Source organism: Sceloporus undulatus, chromosome 1 (assembly GCF_019175285.1).
Source record: "Sceloporus undulatus isolate JIND9_A2432 ecotype Alabama chromosome 1, SceUnd_v1.1, whole genome shotgun sequence".
NCBI classification, from domain to species: domain Eukaryota; kingdom Metazoa; phylum Chordata; class Lepidosauria; order Squamata; family Phrynosomatidae; genus Sceloporus; species Sceloporus undulatus.
In genome coordinates this window covers 208,826,487-208,847,886 of record NC_056522.1, presented here as the reverse complement: position 1 = coordinate 208,847,886, position 21,400 = coordinate 208,826,487, and the positions used below count along the sequence as shown (strand labels likewise).

General features: G+C 39.9%; 1 protein-coding gene across 2 annotated transcripts in view; it reads left to right on the top strand.

Annotated features, from left to right (window-relative positions):
• The window catches only part of GAD1 (glutamate decarboxylase 1), an 84,614-nt gene that overhangs the window by 42,920 nt on the left and 20,294 nt on the right, over positions 1-21,400 (top strand). For both annotated transcript variants that reach the window (XM_042480328.1, XM_042480337.1), the window contains 3 exons: positions 6,916-7,006; positions 14,971-15,083; positions 20,405-20,520. In XM_042480328.1, the coding sequence (XP_042336262.1) occupies positions 6,916-7,006; positions 14,971-15,083; positions 20,405-20,520 (320 nt within the window). The remainder of the gene's footprint in view (positions 1-6,915; positions 7,007-14,970; positions 15,084-20,404; positions 20,521-21,400) is intronic.

Here is a 21,400-nt window from a genome sequence, read left to right as displayed (position 1 = left end):
CTCTTAGGATTCTAGGATTCTATCTTGACTTCCACCGTGGAAGAAAGAAAACACACCACTGTTTTTTGTTTATATATATATATATATATATATATATATAGTGCCGTAAGTTTACACAGCGCTTTGCATAGTCATCAATCAAGATACAGATAAAACCTGCCTATGGTGTACAATCTAAAATCAAAAGCAGCAAAAATTATAAAATAACAAGTTATAATATTACAGTACTGTATGTAAAAAATATATAGCAAATAATAATCAAATAACATGGCAAATCACACTAACAATAAAAAGCAAAGAAATAAATAGCAATTCACAGTGACAGTAAAAATGCATAGCAATTAACATGGCAAAACAGATACAATAGGATATTAATCCCCATTCTCCTGGTCCTGAAAAACAATATTAAACAGCCTCAGCTGTTGTCTTGGTGGAAAAAGGCACAGGCAGCCTCCCAGTTTGGCTTGGAGCTTTGTAGATTGTACACCATTTGCAGGTTTTATATTTTTATTGATGTGATTAATTGTATGTAACGCGCTATGAACATTTCCAGCACTACAGAAATAAATAAATAAATAAATAAATAAATAATGTGCATTTATCACATCTCACTCTCTGCTTGGAGTGTGCTATAAAGTGACAGATGGACCTTCCTATTCCTACTTTAGTAGGCCAGATGAATACTTATGTCCCAGTACAGATATTTATTGAGCCCATCTATGGTCTGTTAGATGTACAAAATGGCCAGTCCAGTTTTGCTTTCAAGACAAAGATTTATCTGGTTGCTAGTACTGTATACACGAATGATGCTCTTGGGAGTATAGAGCAAACCACCCATTCCCTACCTGAGTAGCACAGTTTCCTTCTATTGAAAGCTAAATCTCATCCTCCTTGCAGCAATACCCCTATCTATTTGTGCAGATGTTTAATACAAATTTGACACAACTAAGGAAGTTGTTTCCACCTGGAAACCAAATACTTAACACCTGTGTATTCTGAGATTTCTGTTTGGGCAGGCCTTTGAGAGGCAAGGGCAGGACAGTCAAGATGAAATTGAAAGTACATAAGAACTTTTGTGGCATTATTAATGTTGTATCCTGATGTGTTGTGCAATAACTGAGGGCGCAGCTACACTGTAGAAATAATGTAGTTTGACACCACTTTAAGTGCTGTAACTCCATCCTATGGAATCCTGGGATTTGTAGTTTTACAAGGTCTTTAGTCTTCTCTGCCAAAGAGTGCTGGTGCCTCACAAAAGTACAAAACCCAGGTTTCTGTAGGATGGAGCCATGACAGTTAAAGTGGTGTCAAACTACAGTGTAGAGGCACCTAAAGAGTAAATTTCAATTTCATGCAAGGGAAAGTGCAAGAGGACACTCTGTCCTTTGCCATCCCACCCCATTCCTCTGCAGTGCTCCTATGGGAATTGGCCCCAGGATTCCAACCTTATGCAGCACGGCCTTGGTGAACATATTCAACACAGTAGAGTTAAAGTCTGAGCAAATATGCTATTACTCATCAACATGGATAAAACAGCCTTTCTTTCTTTCTTTCTTTTGAAACAGGATTTGTGGCTTTGGGCTGTAAGACCAGTTCAACAGTTTATCACAGTAGTCATTCAGAAAGTAGTCAGTGATTTGGCCAGAGAATTGGGGTTGTGGTCCAAGGAATTATTACTTACAGCCTGAAATAGAGGGGTTCCCTAAATAGCTGCAAGCAAATCAACTAGAGGGACAGTGGAAGTGACTTTTTTCATAGCCACTGCTAAATCAGTAGGGACCTTTGCACCACCATGACCGACTTTGGTGTTTTAAGTTAGACACTTCATTTGGAAAAAACGTTCACAAGAAATATATCTAACAAAGGTCCAGTTTCTCTGGTAATTCCACTTCAGACTGACCACTTTGCTGCTGTAAAACTGCTGTGAACAACAAACAGCACACAGAAAGCATGTGCATCCCATCCATGTTTTTTATCCACCAACCCTGCTCCACCCACTGCTTTCACTGACTTTGCTGCTGTCCTGACAATTGCCATGGCACAACAATAAAAATATGAACTTTATACCCTGAGCAAAAGTAATCTTGATGTGATACCTGCAGGTTGTAGAGGGAACAAATTGCTAGGGCCACATGTGAGTATTCCTAAAACCACTTGGCCCCTGATAAGTATGCATTCGCTCCCATGCCACCTAAGAGCAATTCCCATGAAACCCAAGGACCTTCATTCTGACAGGGGCACCATGAAGAAAGGAGGAGGGACAACTACCTCCCCATCAAATTTATAATACTTATTTATTTTTTCCACAGTAAATAGTTTAACATTATATAATTTAGTTCTAAGCTTGTTATCTCTGCAATTCAGCACTGCTTTAAGGCATCTATTGCCAGAGGCAGTTCTAGAAATGCTCTCCCTCCCCCTCCAAAAACAGTTAAGGTGCATAGTACTGTTGGCCAGCTATGTTATTTTTGTGACTGAAGTAGAAAACCTCATAAGAGGCCCTCATTTCTTGGCAGTGAAAACATGATTATAATAAATACCATAGTTAATCATTTGTTGCCATTTCATGGCATATGCAAAACTTGCTCGTTCAGGCCATTACCTTTACTGCCAAATAATGGGTAGAGACGCAGAATGGTGTAGTGATCTGAGTTTTGGACTAGGACTCTGGAGATCAAGTTTTGATTCCCTGATCAGCCATGGAAATCCACTGGTTGACCTTGGGCGAGTCACATGCTCTCAGCCCCAGAAAACCCCGGGAATGGGTCACCTAGGGTCACCGTAAGACTGAAACTACAAGAAGGCATACAACCACAAACATAATGCATAGGGCCAACCCTGTTGTAGTTAATCTTCACCCTCAAATTAATGCTTCTTCCACATAGATTGAGCGGAAAGAGGCTTTTATCCATAAATGAAGAGCCAATTGATCATTTTGCAAATGTGAATTATTTACATTCTAGTTTCTTTTTCTGCTGGTGAAAATAAGCTGTTCTTCACATCTCAGTAATCTGCAAGACTCTGTCTTGAACATTTCATTTCTGTTTCGCCACTTTGTTTTTGTGAGACAGGCCAAAGCAGCAGGAAGCAGAAAGGAGCAATGCTCCAAAGAAAACGAGAAAACAAAATTGTTCAGTGTGAGGGTTAAAATATTCTTATGTTTAACCACTAAATTGTCATGGGTCCTAGCTATGAAAAAGACCCAGTGTGGGAATATTTCTATGATATTCCCTATAATCAGTGGAAATAATACTTTAATTGCACTGCAGTTCTGTACTAATGTCTACTCTGAAGTAAGTCCCATTGAGTCTGGTGAGCTTTTTCCTAGGTAAATTCTAAATTAACAATGTTCAGATGTTTACCTTTGTTTAGGAAATATGGGAAGATGTTACAAAGGGGAACATAATTAAATGCAATGATTTAAATTCCTTATTTAAATCAAGGGTGGGAAAGCCAATTTTAAACCATAGCTTTAAATCCAGCTGGTTTGAATCCATCCCGGCCCCCTTCTGCGGCCGAGTGCTTAGCACACATGCTGTCTGGTTCCACCACCATCCATCCCTCCACCAGTGACTCTTGCCTTATTGCTCACAGTAGGCAGACTGTTAGGCAGTTCTGTTTGTCACTCAAATGGGCATTTTGCAGCATTGGATGTAGACAGCCTAGCTGTACGTACTTGAAAAGTCGTAATCTTTTTCACTTGATGAAATGCAAGCCGCCTATATCTCGAGGGAACAATATCATTAGGTAAATGAGGGTTTAAATGACACTGAATTTGCAGTTTTTCTTCTTTATGTTCCCAAGACAGTTAATGCCAAAAAAACAAAGAAAGGAAAAGGGTGACTTGGAGTCTTGGGATCATTAATACTTGCAATCCTACTGATAACTCATTATACAAGGCAAGTTTTCTCCTTCCAGGCCTTTCTAGAGTACAGACATAAGATATCAAATATAATTTCCATAGTAATTTCTCCCATTCTTTTAATGAGTGAGGGCAAGTATTCTCGGGAGTTTTAATTTTCAAGTTGTTGGAGAGGAGATTCTGATTTGTTCACTTTCTGTGCATGTTAAAGCATGACATCATGTGAAAATGATCCAGCTTTCGTGGGATTTCCCCATTTTAAATCCCATTTCTGCATGGGATAAATCCCATGTGATAAACTCCATAGCTACATCTCTGGGACACATGTGCAAATGGAGCCAACAGCAGGATCATTGCACCAGGGTTCCAGAATTCTTTGGAACCCACTGTGTAATGGGAGCTCTCATTGTGCAACCGGACGCCATGCAGGATGCCACGACATACAAGGTCACCATTCATGAGAAGGGCAGTGTGTCCTGTCAGGGAGATGGCTACAACATCGTAATAAGACTTGATCTTGCCCACCATCTGGAAGTGCCAAAATAAATAAGCTTGTTGATAGATGATGAATTAAATGCCACCACATGCCCAGGTTTGGCGCCTTCATTTTGATCAGGCAAAGCAACTAGTTAATCAAACATTTAGTCAGTCAATCACTTTATTTATATCTGGCCTATTTGCCAAGATGAAACTCAAGGCAACGGAGTGAAGGGTATTGCAAAAGGACAGCAAATGGATAATTGCATATATTGATGCTACATTTTTGCCAACAGGGAACCTTAGATATCAAAAAGTCTTGGAGAATCTCCAGTTAAGCTATGGATTTTAACAGAGGGAGAAACATAAATTAGATTTTGGTATCCAGCTATTCACATTTTTTTCACAGTATCAATAATTTTATTTTACAGTTCCTTTTGAAGAATGTATACATTTTGGTATGACTAGGGTGCTGACACAGAGTAGTAGTTGTGTCTCCTGAAAAATCTGTTTTCACTGAAATGGAGAAAAAACATGGTTCAGATTATCGGTAGAGCTTTGTGTGTGAGGATGTGTGAGTGTGTGGAGGGGTGCATTTGATCTTAACATGAGTCCTAGTATGGTCTGACTGTGTTCTTGTCTACTTCTGGGTTCTGGACTTCTTTGAGTTAGACCTCCAGCAGGGTTTGGGGAGTTACCTTCTCTTTAAGAGGAAATAAGACTGTGGTAGTGGCTAACAAACAAGCCTATTTTTCTTTGCTGAAGGGTGCTTGAATAGAGCCCACTGGTTGAAGACTGGCAATGAAAAGTACTTTTAAAATATATAATTTAGTTTCACTTTTTTCTGATTAAGGGTCATAATACTTTGACTCTGGGTACCTCCCCATAATCAATATGATGATAAAGGCAAATTTGTTTCCTTCTTGTTGTGCATGGCCTCAGGGTACATTTCTTTCATAGAAAGATCTCGTCTTTTTTCAAGTGCTTAATGCACTGTCTTTTTATATATCTCCCACACAACTCATTTGTTGCTATTATGCTTGGCATGATTTCTCCTGAGGCACATCTTGTATATTGAGGCTGAATGAATGCCCCAAACATCTGTTGGATATTCCCTATGGTAGAATGAAAGAGGTGTGTAGTGCTGAGAGCAAATGTGATGTATAATTGATTGAGTGTCAACACCTGACTCAGGAGACCTGCTTTCAAATCCATGCTCAGCCACAAAGTATTCTCGGTGACCTTGAGCCATTAACCTACCTACCTAATCTATCTCATAGGGATGTTGTAAGGATAATAGTATAGAAGAAGAAAGCCTTATTAATGTTGCCTTAAAGTAACTGGATGAAGAGTCAGGAGTAAATTAATGACAAATGAAATAATCACAAATCACAGCATTAAAACATGTTTTTTCAATTAGCCATGTCTATCCATCCCATACAGCCATAATGCAGCCCTGTGCTTAAAAACAGGGCTATTGCTTTGAATGTGTTTCCAGTTCCGCTACCTCACTGAGCGATTGTTTAGTGGTGTGGATCTCAGAGTCTTAGGCTGATTATCTCAGGTCACTGAAAATATCACGCTAACATGGCATTACTTGTTCATCGTTACCTTTGCTCTGCTAATAACCTGGATCGCAATAAAGACAAGAACAGAACCATGGATTAGTTGAGGTATCTAACTTTCTTTTTAAACCATTTTATCCCACTGTTCAAACAAATCCAAAGTTAAAACAAGGTATAGAAGAGCTTATTCAAGGCCAACTCTTCATCTCTTAAAAAGGAAGGAAGGAAGGAAGGGCATGAGTGTATACTTTGACTGATGCAGTTTGAGTAAAAATTGCAACTTTTTAAAAGCAATGTTGATAAGAAATATGCAACTATATGCTTAAACAACAGCTACATACATACGCAGTTGTCTTGAGTAGAAACTCCAAAATTCTTTTCTTTTCATGATAGAGTACAAGAGTAAAGTGTACTGTAATAGACACTGCCACACTTTTCAACACTCCGGAAACAACAATTCAATTTATAATTCAAATGTTCATAGGTCAGCAGTCTAAAGAGGACATGGGAAATCTCTGAGCTGCTTCTACTACTTTCTAGATCATTTTCCACAAGGCTTAATTAAGATGGGGGATGGGGAAGATTAACTTCTGTGCGATGAACTACTAATGAAAATATATGGTGAGTTAATTCTTCCCTCAAACTTCATTGGAGAGGAGAAGATAAATGCATAGAGTTAGCTATTCCTCTCCTTCTCCTCTCTACCTTAATGAAGGACCTGTCCCACACATGCAAGTAACATAACAGAAGGAACAGCAACAAGAAAAACAATACTTCTTCTTTGAAGGTATAACTTTATGCAGCAGAACTTGGGAAATCAGGTTGCTTTTGACAGAACCTTAGTGGGAAGAGTGTGGCCTTCTAGATGTTCTTGGACTGCAGCTAATCAACAAAGCCAATGATGAGGAATGCTGGAAGGTGCAGTCCAACAACATCTGGATGGCCATACAGTTTGAATTTTTTTTTTTAAAAGACACTGTATGCTTAAGGTGGTGTTATTCATCTTTCTAGGTCATCCTCGCTTTTTCAACCAGCTTTCTACAGGGCTTGACATCATTGGCTTGGCTGGGGAATGGCTGACTTCTACTGCTAATACGAATATGTAAGCACCTTCTTGGTTTCTTCTCTGTTACATGTGTTCAGAGCCCCCCAGGCAAAGCAGCTTTGTGAGCCCCTCTTTTATCAGTGGCACCCTGAGGGACATATATGCAGGGGGGAGTGACTATGAGTACCATTCAGTGCTTGGGTCTAGGTGCTCATATTTGAGGGAAATCATAATTCCTATGAAATGCAAACAAGGCTGGCCCAATGTACTTTGCTGCACAAGCGGAAGGGCAAAGCAACAATCCCACTCCATTACACAGGCAGAAGAAATCTGGATTAGAGGGTGCATTTTATTTGCATACTACCAATGAGATAGTGTCTTAATTTAGGCCAGGAGAGGTTGTGCACCAGCCATAACTATATCCTTCAGCACTGGGGAACAGCCAGGGAGTTCAAGCAAAAGCTTGCCACTGACTGTTGGTCTCACTCACCATACTTGGCCTGAGACAACTGTCTTACTCTTCCTAATGGCTGGGCCCTGAATGCAAGCAAGGAAAGGCTATTGTCAAACAGCAGAGGGCTTTCTAACTTTTGTTGATGTGAACTTTCTTCAGGAAAAAAAACATTACTTAAGTCTGCCAAGAACAAACAAAGACAAGACAAATTGGTGAGCTCAGTTCTATTCATGCCTCTCCTCTTGGGGCTGGACTCTAAGTAAAATGAAACATAATTAAGGATTGGTAGGTATCTAGACACATTAATTAGGAGTCTTACTTTGGGGACACAGTGGCTGTGAGGTCACAGTGGAGTAAGTTATAGAATCATGCCATCCTGGGATGTATTGAACGCCTGGGACAGAGGATTAGAGGGAAATGGAAAACCAGCAGAGTGAAATATCCACAGGACCATGGATGGTTTTAGGTGAGGTTTTTATTGAGTGATCGCTCATGGAGTTTTACCAGGAATCCTGATGATGATGATGTCTTCAGCTTATAACCCTTTCCTGTTTTCCTATCGCTGCTTCTCATAGAGTTAGAAGAGACCAACATCTTTTTTGTTTGTTTGTTAAAGTTTAAATTATGAGAAAAGATATACAGTGCATTTTGACTGGGAGCACTAGAAGTCCTCCATCTAAAAGCATCCATAAGGGAATTTGCCAAGTAAACTGATAAGAGCTATTTATCAGCATAACAATTGCTGGCAAACTGTTCACACTGAATACATTAGATAGGATCTAGTAAGCACTCTAGCTGCTATAAAAACCCACATTTGGGAAGATAATCAGCAGAGGGAAAGAGCTGATCCATTTCCACATCTAAAAACTGCTCCTGGTTCCATAAAGAGGCCTTTCCCACACATTTACAATGTGAGCTCCCTGCTAAAGCAGATACAAAGTTTGCAGTCATTAGTATCTACCTACCATCTGTCCAGGTGGTCAAGGTTGACCTCTGACTGTCTTCATGAGTACCCTGAGAGTTCCCCTGTATGAAGTCTTTGGGTCACAGAGTAACACTGAAACTAATTTTAGAATGGTCAGTGTATGTATGTATGAGTTTTAAAACCTTTTTATCCTGGCTATCCTCTGGACAGAATAGAACAAATACATATTTAGTGATTCAAAACTTTCCTCTGCTATAGCATAATGCAAAAGTAGCAACAGAAGAAAGTTACACAGCATGATGATGGCGACATAGAGACTAATTAAAGTAGTAAGTAAAATTTCCATTTCATTTGCAGCCCTGGAAATGATTTTCTGGCTAATGTTTCACTGTTTGGGAATAAATGGAAAATGAAGGCTCTTGGAAGACTCTGGCTTCATAATTCTCAATTTTAGTCCCCCTGCCCCCATTTTGAGGGCAATAGGTTACTGGGTTTTTGGAAGGCCCAGGATTAACACAAAAGCTTCTCCCAGCCAACACAATCCTCACCATTGGTCTAGGTACAATGACCAGTTTTCAGAATGGTTTCCCATTGAGAATGTGACTTCCCTGGAGAATGCAGAACCATCAAAACTTCCCCTGGGAATTCATGTACAGAATAAGAATTAGGTTCAGTGGGAGCAGGATTGTATTTTAAGAGTTTGTTTTAATTGCTTGTTTAAAAAAAGTTATAAGATGCAAAAATGGCTTGTGCAGATTATAATGTACTCACAGTGAAGTAGTCCTCATACCACCCTGTTTTCAACTAATGTAAAGAAGGACATGGAGTAGTGAGGTTGTGGGTGAATGACATTTTAGCCAGTGACAGATCTCACAGTTCTATGGGATGCCATTATCATTGCTGAGTGTTGACACTACATTGTAGGGAAAATTAAAATCAAGTTCAAGGTGAAGGCTGGTACCCGTTAGTGACAAAAAAACCCAGCCTCTTCCCTACCAAAAAGGATCCAGGACAAGTGTGAGACAGGCCTCGGGGCAGTTTGAAATTGTGTATTGATTTGCATGGGCTTTAGGAAGTGTGACATGATAGGAGAGCAAATACCCAACAGCAATCAAAAGGCAAGGTTTCTATTTAAGAATGCTATCAGTTACAAGTGTGTGTGTGTGTGTGAGAGAGAGAGAGAGAGAGAGAGAGAGAGAGATACACATTTATAAACCACCAGATGGAATAGGATGTGCATGGTTGCTATAAGAACAGCGCATGCTGAAGTTTCACCTGCAAATCAAAAAGGGATGGTTCTTTCCCTTGCAGCTTCATCTATTGATAATGCACTGCTGAGCAGGGATGGTGATTAGCACTGTGGAGGGCCATATGTGCTCATTCAGTGAGCTTAGCAACAGAGAGACCCACATATCTGACTTGTCAAAAACCACTGTAGAGGAAAAGTCAGCCAGTCATCATCAGCACCAGTTTGTAACCAGGATATTATTTTGTCTTTGACTTTTGTGTTCAGCATTGCTGTTCAAAACTACACTGACCATCCTTTTAAAAAGTTATTATAATTAGTTTTGATGAAATATATTTTAGAAAATATTATATGCAGGACAAGATCCAGGTAAAGTTGAGCACTTTACATCCCACTGATTTCCATGAGATGTGGGACTGTCCCTACCACAAAACCAAGGGAGCTTAGATGCTTTAACATTTGGGGTGTCATGAAAAGGACAGTACAATGATAGCAAGTTATTTCATTATTTTAGATACACTGGTCAAGAGGGATAAAAGTCCTGGTGAGAATTTTATGCCTCATGTGTTCAAATTAATTGACCAGCCATGAGGACAATCTCCTTCATATGATTGCAGAGAGAACTAGCATTAGCTAACCCAGAAGTGTAATGAGACAGATAGACTTTGTCATATAGAATGACAGAATCTTTGGTCCAATCCACACTGTAGAAATAATCCAGTTTGAGACCGCTTTAACTGCCTTGGGTCAGTGCTAGGGAATCCTGGGAATTGTAGTTTATTGTGGCACCAGAGCTCTCTGACAGAGAAGGATACATGTCTCACAAATGTCTCACAGAATTCCCTAGCAATGAGCCACGTCAGTTAAAGTGGTTTAAAACTGCAGTGTGTTTTGGACCATAGAGTTGGAAGAGACCTCAAGGGCCATCCAGTCCAACCTCCTGCCATGCAGGAGCACAGAATCAAAGCACCCCCAACAGATGGCCATCCAGCCTATGTTTAAAGACCTCCAAAGAAAGAGACTCCACTACTCTCTGAGGGAGTTTGTTCCACTGTCAAACAGCTGATGCTGTCAGGAATTTCCTCCTAATGTTGAGGGGGAATCTTTTTTCCTGTAGCCTGCATCTATTGTCCTATTCTCTAGAGCTGCAGAAAACAAGCTTGTTCTATCCTCAATATGACACCCCTTCAAATATTTAAACAGGACTATCATATCACCTCTTAACTTTCTCTTCTCTGGGCTAAACATAGCCAGCTCCTAAGTCTCTCCTCATAGGGCATGGCGTCCAGACCCTCATCCCTTGTCATTCCTCTTTCTCACTGAAACTGGTGACAGTTAAGTGCTTGGCCTTGGCTAAATTCTTTAGAAGTGTGGTGCCTCACACCATGCCTCTCAAGCACAGGAATATTTGTGTCAACCAGTAGAAATAAAGGCGGAAACACTGGTAAGGTTATCCTTCTGTGTAGAGCACTATTTTGCCATTTTGTCTACTTTGGAGTTTTGTTTGCCTGTTATTATTTGACTGCACTGTGTACACTACCTCTCATTTTGCACCTGAAGGCAAATGCCTTTCTCCCTTTCCCCCTTAAAGAGGCTTTCAAATCACAAAGAGGCATCTTTGGATTTGAACCATTTTCAACTGGGTGAAATGTTCTAGCAGTGCCTTTTAGAAATGCTGCCCACTGAGCACAAACAATGGGAGTGTGCAAGACATTTTGGTTAGCTTTGTGATTCCATTTCTTTCTGTTGCTAAAAGACTCGTTGATTTTATGCTTCACCAAACTCCTATTCATTTCATGTTTTATTTGTCAGCTTTTTATTCATTTTGGTACTTACTTTGGTATTCATTATGGTATTCAGTGTTCTATTTTTGCTGTCTCTGAGACTCCCCAACAACTGGCCAAACACTGACTTTTTGTCTAGTGAGCTAGATTTGCCTTGGTAGGTCACAGGTTGTACAATCCTTCTCCTAAAGATGAGATTGCTCTATCATTACAGATTTTTCTCCAAATGGATTGCCACTAAAATTATTCAAACAACTTTTCTGAGACTGCATCATATGTTGCACACATCCCAGCTCTATATGAGTTTTTGTAGCCAATTAATTGTATGCATGAGCTCCTTTATACTCAAATTTCAAACCACATTGGTTGTTGAGTGTCTTCAAGTCATTTCCGACTTATGGACCCTAAGACAAACCTATCATAGATTTTTCTTGGCAAGATTTCTTCAGAGGAGGTTTGCCATTGCCTTCCACAGAGACTGAGAGCATGTGATTTGCCCAAGGTCACTCAGTGGGTTTCATGGCCTGGTCTCCAGAGTCCTTGTCCAATACTCAAACCACTATGCCATACTGGATCCTCTTCATAACAGTATAATATTTTCCCCTACAAAGATTAAACCAGTGGTAGTCTCTTTGTTACAATGGCACTCAACTGGTGCAAGAAAGATCTGTCCAGATGGCAATCTGAATGCATTGTTTTTGAGAAGTCAGTATAACCCTTTTTTGTGTGCATGACTTTGTAATTTGAGAACATGAGATGTTCAGGAATTCACTACACATACATAGAGACTCCAATCCAAAATGCACTGAAGGTAATGGAAGAAGCAGTGGAAGGCCTTCAGTGAGCCTAATTCATGATTCTCAGTGTAGCCATTTTGTCTAGACCGTGGCTGGGTGATGAATGGATATGCAGAGTTTAAATGCATCATCACTGGAACGTTTCACTTCTTGGATATTGTATTGGTAGAGCTTTGTTAAATTATTTCAGTTGTTATCCACAAGCTACGTAGGTTAGCATAACAGTATGAAACTTGGGATAGATTGTTGGTTGTGGATCACTTTTGTCTCCTGCCATTTTCCATTATGCTCAACCTTTTATGGGTCATGATACTGTAATGTATCTCAAAGGTTAGAAAGATGTAGAATAACTGACAAGAAAGGGGGAAAGTGCTTTCATAGTAGGATGAATTCTTATTTGTATTCTCAGTGCCAGAGACTTTGACAAGATTTAACTGAAAAAAGTTTTGAAAACCACAGCCCAAGACTAGGCCACATTCAAATGTCATAATAAACTGGAGAGAAACCTGGCTTCCTAAAGAAATGCAACATGCTGGTAAAGACTTCTTGCTCACTTCCCTTTGCAACAGCTAAGCAAACCACAGGCCTCCTTTATCGGGTTTTTTCATTCTTTCTTGCATTTAAGGTCCAAAACGCACTGCAGAAATAATCCAGTTTGAGACTGCTTTAACTTCCCTGGCTCAGTGCTAGGGAATTCTGGGAACTGTAGTTTTCTGAGACATTTAGCCTTCTGTGTCAGAGAGCTCTGGTTCCATGATAAACTAGAATTCCCAGGAATCCCTAGCACTAAGCCAGGGCAGTTAAAGTGGTCTCAAACTGGATTATTTCTGCAGTGCATTTTGGACCTACGTTCATCAGCAACTAGCACTCTGTCTTTTTCCTCCCCCCATCGACCCAGATAAGGAATCCTGGGTTTTCTCTACAGTGTTTTTCTCTAGCTTTTGGAGGATTTGGCTGTTATGTCCACATACTGCAAAAAGCCATCATTGGACATAGGGTTTGGTTGATAGCTGCACTCCATGTGCCCAGTCTTACATAAGGTAATGTTATAGCTACTTGGGTGCAAACCCTAGCAGGCACAGGTTGTTTGTGTAGAATAGGCTTCATGGCATTTTAGGGCTAGATGTCAGTTTGTTGTATTAACTACTGGCCATTTTGGCTGAGGATGATGGGACCTTTAACCTCAAATACCTAAAAGGCTGCTGGCTTAGGGAAGGTGGATTTAACTAGTGTAATGTAGTACAGTGAGAGAAGGTTTTTGCTTCAGTTAGTTGCGCTTCTCTTTGATTATACTTTCAATGTGGTTTGGTGAGAAGATTTAATTAGCTTTCTGCTACAGCATTAATTGAGAAGCAACTTTCTACCAGATTTCTCTAGCAAATTCTCTCCAAAAGAACAACAGGACCTACACTGAAGTTTCAGTACATGAAAAAATGCATGATCCATTAGATGATATGGAGTGGTTGTTGTCCGCATTCAATGGATAGAGCAGCGGACTGTCTGCTTGTTATCTGTAACTGGTAATTAGAAAATCATCCTTTTTAATTACTCCTGACAGGTATTGATTGTGTGGTATTGTATAATTAGTTGCCCTTGGAGACTACAAGCAGAATATATCCAAATAAATAATTGGTTTGGTGCATTTTTTTAAACACAAGTTCAATATTTCTAATTATCTTTGTGAGTAGCCCTCTGAAGTTTACCATACCATTTTCATAGCTCTCTAGTTCTCACAGCAACTGTTGTTTTCAAATAAGAATTTCACACTCTTGAGCTAAAAACCTTTGCAGCCTAATGGCACTGACTAGATAGAAGTACATTTATAACTGGTATAACAAGATGGTATAATCTCAGAATCCAGTGATGAATCTAAAGACAAATCTATGGAAAATACATTAAATTATGTGCCAATGGGGATGTCTTCCTAGGCAAATTGTCTAAGTGGTCCTACTGAACCCCAAGGCAAGTGGCCTTGGATTCAAATCTTTCATCTGCCATTAAATTGACTAACCTGAGGCAACACCATGTTCTCTGAGCCTTATGTTCTCTCATGTACAACAATATGGGGGTAATACTGATCCAAGGCTAAATGCAATGGTAGTAGAGAAGACCCACTGAAATTAATGGGACCTAACAGTTGCAACTAACATGTACTATTCATTTCAATGGATCTACTCTAAGCAGGAGTAAGACTAGAATTGGATTTTGCTCCAGTCTTTACAAGATTGTTAAGATGATGGATCCGAACACTTACAGCAATATACAAATGGTGAATATTCTAAATATGAGGAAGTAGCTGCAGCTCATGGTAGAGCATGTGCTTTATAGGCAGAAGATAGCAGGTTCAATTCTTGTTATCTCCAGGTTGGTTGGTTTTCAGGAGAATCGGTTAGCATATGTTGTGGAGGAAAGTGGATTAGATTGACAAAAGAAATTTATTTGAATGTTAACCTAAATGTACATATTCATGTGAGCTAAGAGCAGGACCATAATATGTAGTCCTCCCCCCAAAGTCGCACATACACACATCATGCTAGTCCTCCCATGCATTTGTGCATACAGCACAAATACCTGCTGCTGGAAGGAAGAGCACTTACATAATGCCATGCAGTAAATAAAGACCCAAATACTTAGGAACCCTGCATTATTCACTTCAGTGGGGCTTAGTTCTAGGTAGGCAGACAGCGGACTTCAACTTAAAACTCATAAGATTCTTAAATTGAAAGCAACTTCTTAAAATGTAAACACTTTATTATTTATGATTGCAAAACAGATATCGATATTTATTTATTCAAACATGTATTTGTTTTTATAGGTTTACATATGAAATTGCACCTGTTTTTGTCCTCATGGAGCAGATAACACTTCGAAAAATGAGGGAAATTATTGGATGGGTAAATAAAGATGGAGATGGAATCTTCTCTCCTGGTAAGTTCCATTCTTAGTGTCTTTCTTTAAATTCCATATGAACACATATATGGGCTGTGTTAGGCCTATAGATGTATTACAAAGGGTGAGGAGGAGGACAAGGAAATGACTGGACAATGACTTGTTTTTTAAAAAAATCCATACAAAAAATGGCAAAATGGCTAGCTGACCTTCAGGAAGGTCTGGAAGTTAGTATAACTTAACTGCAATGTTTTTCCCCAGATACATTTGGGGGGTGGGGAAAGAGTTTCTTGCAGGGAACCACAAAAACATTTTTAAAGATTGCATGCATCACTGTTTCATTCTTCCATGACAAAAGGAATATAGGTACTAAGAGTCTTCCTTAAAAGTCTTGGTCATTGTCAAAGACTCCACAAGACTTTATGTTGTTCTGTGACTATACTAGGCTACCCTGAATGCCACTGCCACATAGGGGTGTGTGTGTGTGTGTGTGTGTGTGTGTGTGTGTGTGTGTGTGTGGTAAGGTTCTTGGACTAGTAGGCCTTCCTCCTCTCACAACTGCCTGTCTTCCTGCCTTCTCCTTTTACATCTGGTCCTCAACACCACGCTAGTGGAGAAGCAAGGTGAACATAAAACATTACTGATTCTAATTTCTGTCATTCTTGAAGAGGGCAACTGAACAAGGAGCAGGCTGAGGGCCCCTATCAGGCTGGATGTCTTGGCAACTTCCAGCAGTCCTGAGCTTAGGCAGCATGGCCAAGAATGACTTATCATGGGACTCACATTCCAATAACTTCTGGAAGGTCATGACTTGCCCATTACTATTGTTAACACGTATCTGAAGTTCTAAATACAGCTACCCCTCAGTTAATGAGGTAGACATGTTTCTGAGCATTACTTCTTTAACAGAAAGTTTGGTGCCAGAGGCAGAAATAATATGAAAAGGATATGGATAGGTTCCTATGCCATTAAAAAGGAGAGTAGCTCACATGAAAGCTTCTCCCAAATGCATCCAAGGATGATTTTTAAAATTTCACCAGCTCCACTTTATTTATTTATTTATTTATTTATTTACAACCCGCTGTCCCCCAGAAATTGGGATTCAAAGTGGCCTACATACAAAAAACACAGTACAATTAAAAACTTGCAAAAATGACAGTTTAAAAGGAATTAAACTACTACTACTTTTCTTATGATTTTCATATTGTAGCCACATTCACAGTTCCATGGTTCTTTAATGTGCCGGGGTAGCTAATGAGGCACCTTATCTGCTTTTTCCTTTTCTTTCTGTTTTGCTGTTTACACTTGCTCAGTAGGGATTCTGGAGGCAGATGCTGTTTACTTTGCCTATTGTAGGCAGACACATGCAGCAACAGTAGGATTGGCTTGAGCAGAATCCCATTCTTCTGAGCTTATGCACTGCATATTTTTCCACCAGCATGCTCCTATAAACTGACACAGAAAGTCAGTGTTTCTCCAGCCTCCTTTACCATCTTCCCAGTACCAATACTATTTTTTTAAAAAAACTTCCAGACAGACAGAAGAAGGAGGAAAAGTAAGATCTAAGGACATAAAACCATTGTGTAAAAAGGAGCCTCTTTGTCAAAGCCATGGTTAATATGCCTGTATGCTAACTTTTAGTCTCAAGGTACTGTTGGGCACAACCAGGCTGTGTTATAATAAGAAAAGAATGGTGAATGTGTAGCTCTCCAGATGTTGTTGTACCATAGTTCCCATGATTTGACACCACTGGCTATTCTGGCTAGGGCTTATGGGAACTGCACTCCAGTGACATCTGGAGGGGCACACATTTCCACTGCATGCTAAAGAATGGTTATGAGAGAAGCTCTCCACCACTTTCCCCTGCTTTTTTAAATGTATTATCCGCATGGAATCACACCACTGTGTATCCTTATGGCATAAACACTCACTGAATTCTCAGCCCAAAGATCAAAGTAGCTATTGCTTCCACTATGAAAAGAGTTTGTTAAGTATTTTAGCTCTTTGAAAGCTATTTTAGTTCAGTTAGATACCTTAAAACCACACAGCAAGAAATGAACTAGCCAGGCAGTTCCTGTCAAAACAGGTTCTGGTAACAAACCCACATTTGGAAGACAGTATTTCAGAGACAAGCCCATAAATATTAATACATGGAATCTAATAATATTTCTTCAGCAGACTGAACTTAATCAGCCATATATTGACATAATCTCTATTGGACTGGCAGTCTAACTGCTAATTGATGCATATGTTTAACAGTGCTTTTGATCACAGAGACAATGAAATCTTGCACTCAGTTACTTGGGTGATGATGACTGAGGCATTGGCTTGCTTACTGGCAAAGAACAGAGGTGCTGGGAAGATAAAATTATAGCATTTTACACAGTCATTTTTTTAAAAAATGTACGTCATTTTGAGTTGCCATAAATGGCTTGAAAATGCAGTAGACATTTTGTAAATCAAATAAACGTTGTATAATGCCTTAGGAAGAAGCTGTTAGGAAAGGCGAGTCTTGTACCCAAATTAAGAAAGAAGCTGTCTTCTCTTCCTCACTTGGAAGGTATTATGTGACTAGTGACTGTTATTGTTGTGTGCCTTCAAATGCTTTTCTGCTTATGGTGACCATAAGGTGATCCTGTTGTGGGATTTTCTTGACAGGTTTTTGCAAAGGGGTTTTCTCTTTGTTTCATAGGTTGTAAAGCAGGAGGAACTACTGCATAGGCACAGTGCTGTTGTACCTTCATTCCCCTTCCATCCTGCTTTTTCTTTTTCATCTCTCAATTCCAATCTCATTTTCTCCAACATTTCACAGACGAAAGCCAAGATATGTTTGGCTAACTAATATCAGAGCGTGGTCAAGATGGCAAAAGTCATTAATGAGAAAGAACACATAAGATAGGCGAGGCGGTTTGCTTTTGCTTGAGCCTACTGGGAAGGACAAGACTGTGCTAAAATGTCCCCAAATACACAAGACACGGTGGTTTTGCTTTTAAAAACCTCCAACCTCTTTCCACTGCAAAACAAACAAACAAACAAACACAAAAACCAAGCCTCCAGGAAGTACAAAAATATATATTTTTAAGTGCTTCCAGGTTTTCATTTGAAAATGTGGTAATCAGATTCACTGCAGAGGTGAAATTTGACCCTGGCTGTAGTTCTGTCCCTTCCCTCTGGGAGGGGGACTATTGGAAGGACTGCTTTTCCCTAGATAATCTACTCCTCAATGAAGACTTGCTTCAGACATCATTCTCCAGCTGTCTCAGTCTTCTTAGGTAATGCAGGTAGCTAGCAAAGACAGGGTCTTTTCAATGGCAGTGTCCAAATTGTGAGACTTCTTTCCTTGATATGCACATGTGTTCATTATCCCTTTAGGTGCCAGGCAAAGTCTGTCTTCTCTTTTGTTTTTACTGGCTTTTAGTCTTTGACACTCTTCACGTTGTGTCAGTGCTTCCTAATGGTTTTGGGGAGGGGGTCAGTTTTATTGTTACTTTTATTATTTTGTATTCTGTACTCTGTTGTTTTAAAGTTTGACAACATAGCCTGAGGCCTTGGGGATAAGGGGTGTTTGTGTTATAAATACATAAATTAATAATCCAACTGGCTGAACACTAATCTACTGGGCTCAGAAAACAACAACAACAACAAAAAAGGAACTACACAACAAAGTTGGACAACAGGGTTGACCTTGGAGCCCTGGGCAGTTCATGTTTTTGCTACCCTAATCTCTTTGGACTCTCCAGACCATCATTTTCAATCCCCACCAAAGATCAATTGCCTCTCTTAGAAGCCTGTTGTTGATGATGTTGTGTGCCTTCAAGCCCAGTCCACCTTACAGCAGCCCTCTCCAATGGTGCATCTTCAATGTAGAAATAATGCAGTTTGGTACCACTTTAAGTACTATAACTCCAGCCAGCCAGCCAGTGTAGCATAGTGGTTTGAGCTGGACTGCAACTCTGGAGATCAGGGTTCATTTCCCAGCTCAGCCATGGAACCCACTGAGTGACGGCAGGTCACATCCTCTCAGCCTCAAGGGAGGGCAATGGCAGACAAACAAAACATGCCATGAAAATCCCATGATAGGTTTGTTTTAGGCTCAGAAACAACTTGAAGACACACCATAACAAGTTCCACCCTATGGAATCCTGGGATTGGTAGATTTACAAGGCCTTTAGCCTTCTGTACCAAAGAGTGCTGGTGCCTCACAAAATTACAAGTCCTAGGATTGTGTAGGATGGCACTATGGCAGTTAAAATGGTGCCAAACCGTATTATTTCTACAGAGCAGTTGCACCCCTAGTTTACTTGACAAGATTTATGCAGAAGAGGTATGTCATTGCCTTCCTCTGAGGCTGAGAGTGTGTGACTTGCCCACAGTCACTCAGTGGGTTTTCGGGACTTAGGACAAATTCCAACCCTTGTTCCCAGACTCCTAGACCAACACTCAAGCGACATTGGCTCTTGAATGCCTGCAAAAGGGAATTCACCTTTTAAATGGGTTGCACGTCGATCAGGCACTGTTTAATATACAGCATACAAAAATAATCCTGTTTTTCACACACTGATATCTGGTCACTTCTGGAGCGTTTCCTCCCAATGTTTGGGTATTTTTGGCAGCGCATGTGGTGCCCTGAGTGTTCCAGGGGCAGAAAATGGTCTTCTGGATCTGTCCCAGCTGCCCACCTCTGCTCTACAGGAAAGCCTCTTTTTGATTCTGGTTAATAAGTTGTCTAATCTAAATATCTGAGAGCCTAATATCAAAATCTATTAAAATAATCAATATTTTAAATGAGTATTTTGTTACTTTGCATTCTAGGCTGCTTGCCGAGGAATGTGTGTAGAGATCCTCACAATGAAACTGCTACACATGGCAAAGGATTCTGGACTGTATTCTAGGGTGCATTTGATGTAAAGTCAATGGCCAAGCCTGTCCACCCTTTCTGTTACCTTGTATGATGTGATCCCTGGGGGTACCCCCTCAAATACACAAAAGCAGCACTTTCTTGTATTGTAACAAATGATTAGTTGTGGTGAATAAACTGTTTTGTGTAGGAGCTAATCACTGTTACCTGAGTAGTCTTGATAGCATTCTGAGTAACTTTCTTTGTCAAAACACATTTTGGTAATCACTGTGTTAAAGGAACCTTTTCCAATAGAAGGGACAATAGTTCCTTTGAGAAATCAGCATTCATAAGCCTTTCATGAAACCTTTTAGACTGGTGCATCAGTTATTAAATCTTTCACGCCCAATTGAAAGGCACACTTTACATTTCACCCAAGTGATGTTTTTCTGCTTTGGCTCATAATATCAGGCTTTACCCTCTTTCTTTTCTAATATTTTATTATAATGTACTCTTGTTACAGGAGGTGCTATATCCAATATGTATAGCATCATGGCGGCCCGCTACAAATATTTCCCAGAAGTCAAAACCAAAGGCATGGCTGCAGTGCCTAAACTGGTCCTCTTTACCTCAGAACATGTGAGCCTAATCAGCTTAATTATAATTAACTGTAATTGCTATAATTACTGGGGGAGGGCAAAAGAAAAATGCTTTTCCATCACTGTTTGCCCAGTTCTGGAGAGACATCACTACCTGGTTTCATTTCCTCCACCACATGTCAGAAAAAAATCCAGAAAAATTATCTCAAATCAGCTATTGATTGTTGGCAGTTTTTCCTCCTTTAAAATGTTTGTCAGAGGATCAAGTCATTATGCAGCATCCTGAAACCTGCACCTCCTTATTTAAATAGAGAGGTTCTGTGGATTAGAGCAGAGGGCGAGGGGATCTTCTCAGGCATGTTTCCTAAATCACCATCTCTACCATTAGCAGTTATCTTTGGGGAGAAATGGCTGACATGACCGCTATGTGGAGTCTGCTTTGCATTTCCCCCTGTGGCAAGTGTCTCATTGTGGCAAGCTGTTTGTGTGCAATGGATCGCCACACTTGACGGGGAGACTTTCTCCAGCCAGGATGCCATTTCAGACTGCGACACAGTGGGAAAAAGAGATGGGAGGGGAGACAAGATTCCAAACAGAATTCAAAGAATATATGCAAGATTAAATAGCAAACAGGGCAAATAAGCAAAATTTATGTCCTTATGTTTCCAAAGTTTTGAAGAATTGCTTTTTGGACTACAACTCTCAGAAATGATCCAGACAGCTGTTTTATAGTACCACATCATAATAATCGGAGTGTTAGCAATAAAGATCAGACTTTAAAAAAAAAGCAAAGGTATTTGTGTCTTTGGTTCCATCCTTATTTTATTTGCGCATGATAACAGCCGCCAAGTGAGTAGAATCTGAGAGAATATTTAAGTACTCCTAAAGCCATGTGAGACATTAATATTCTGAAAGGAGAA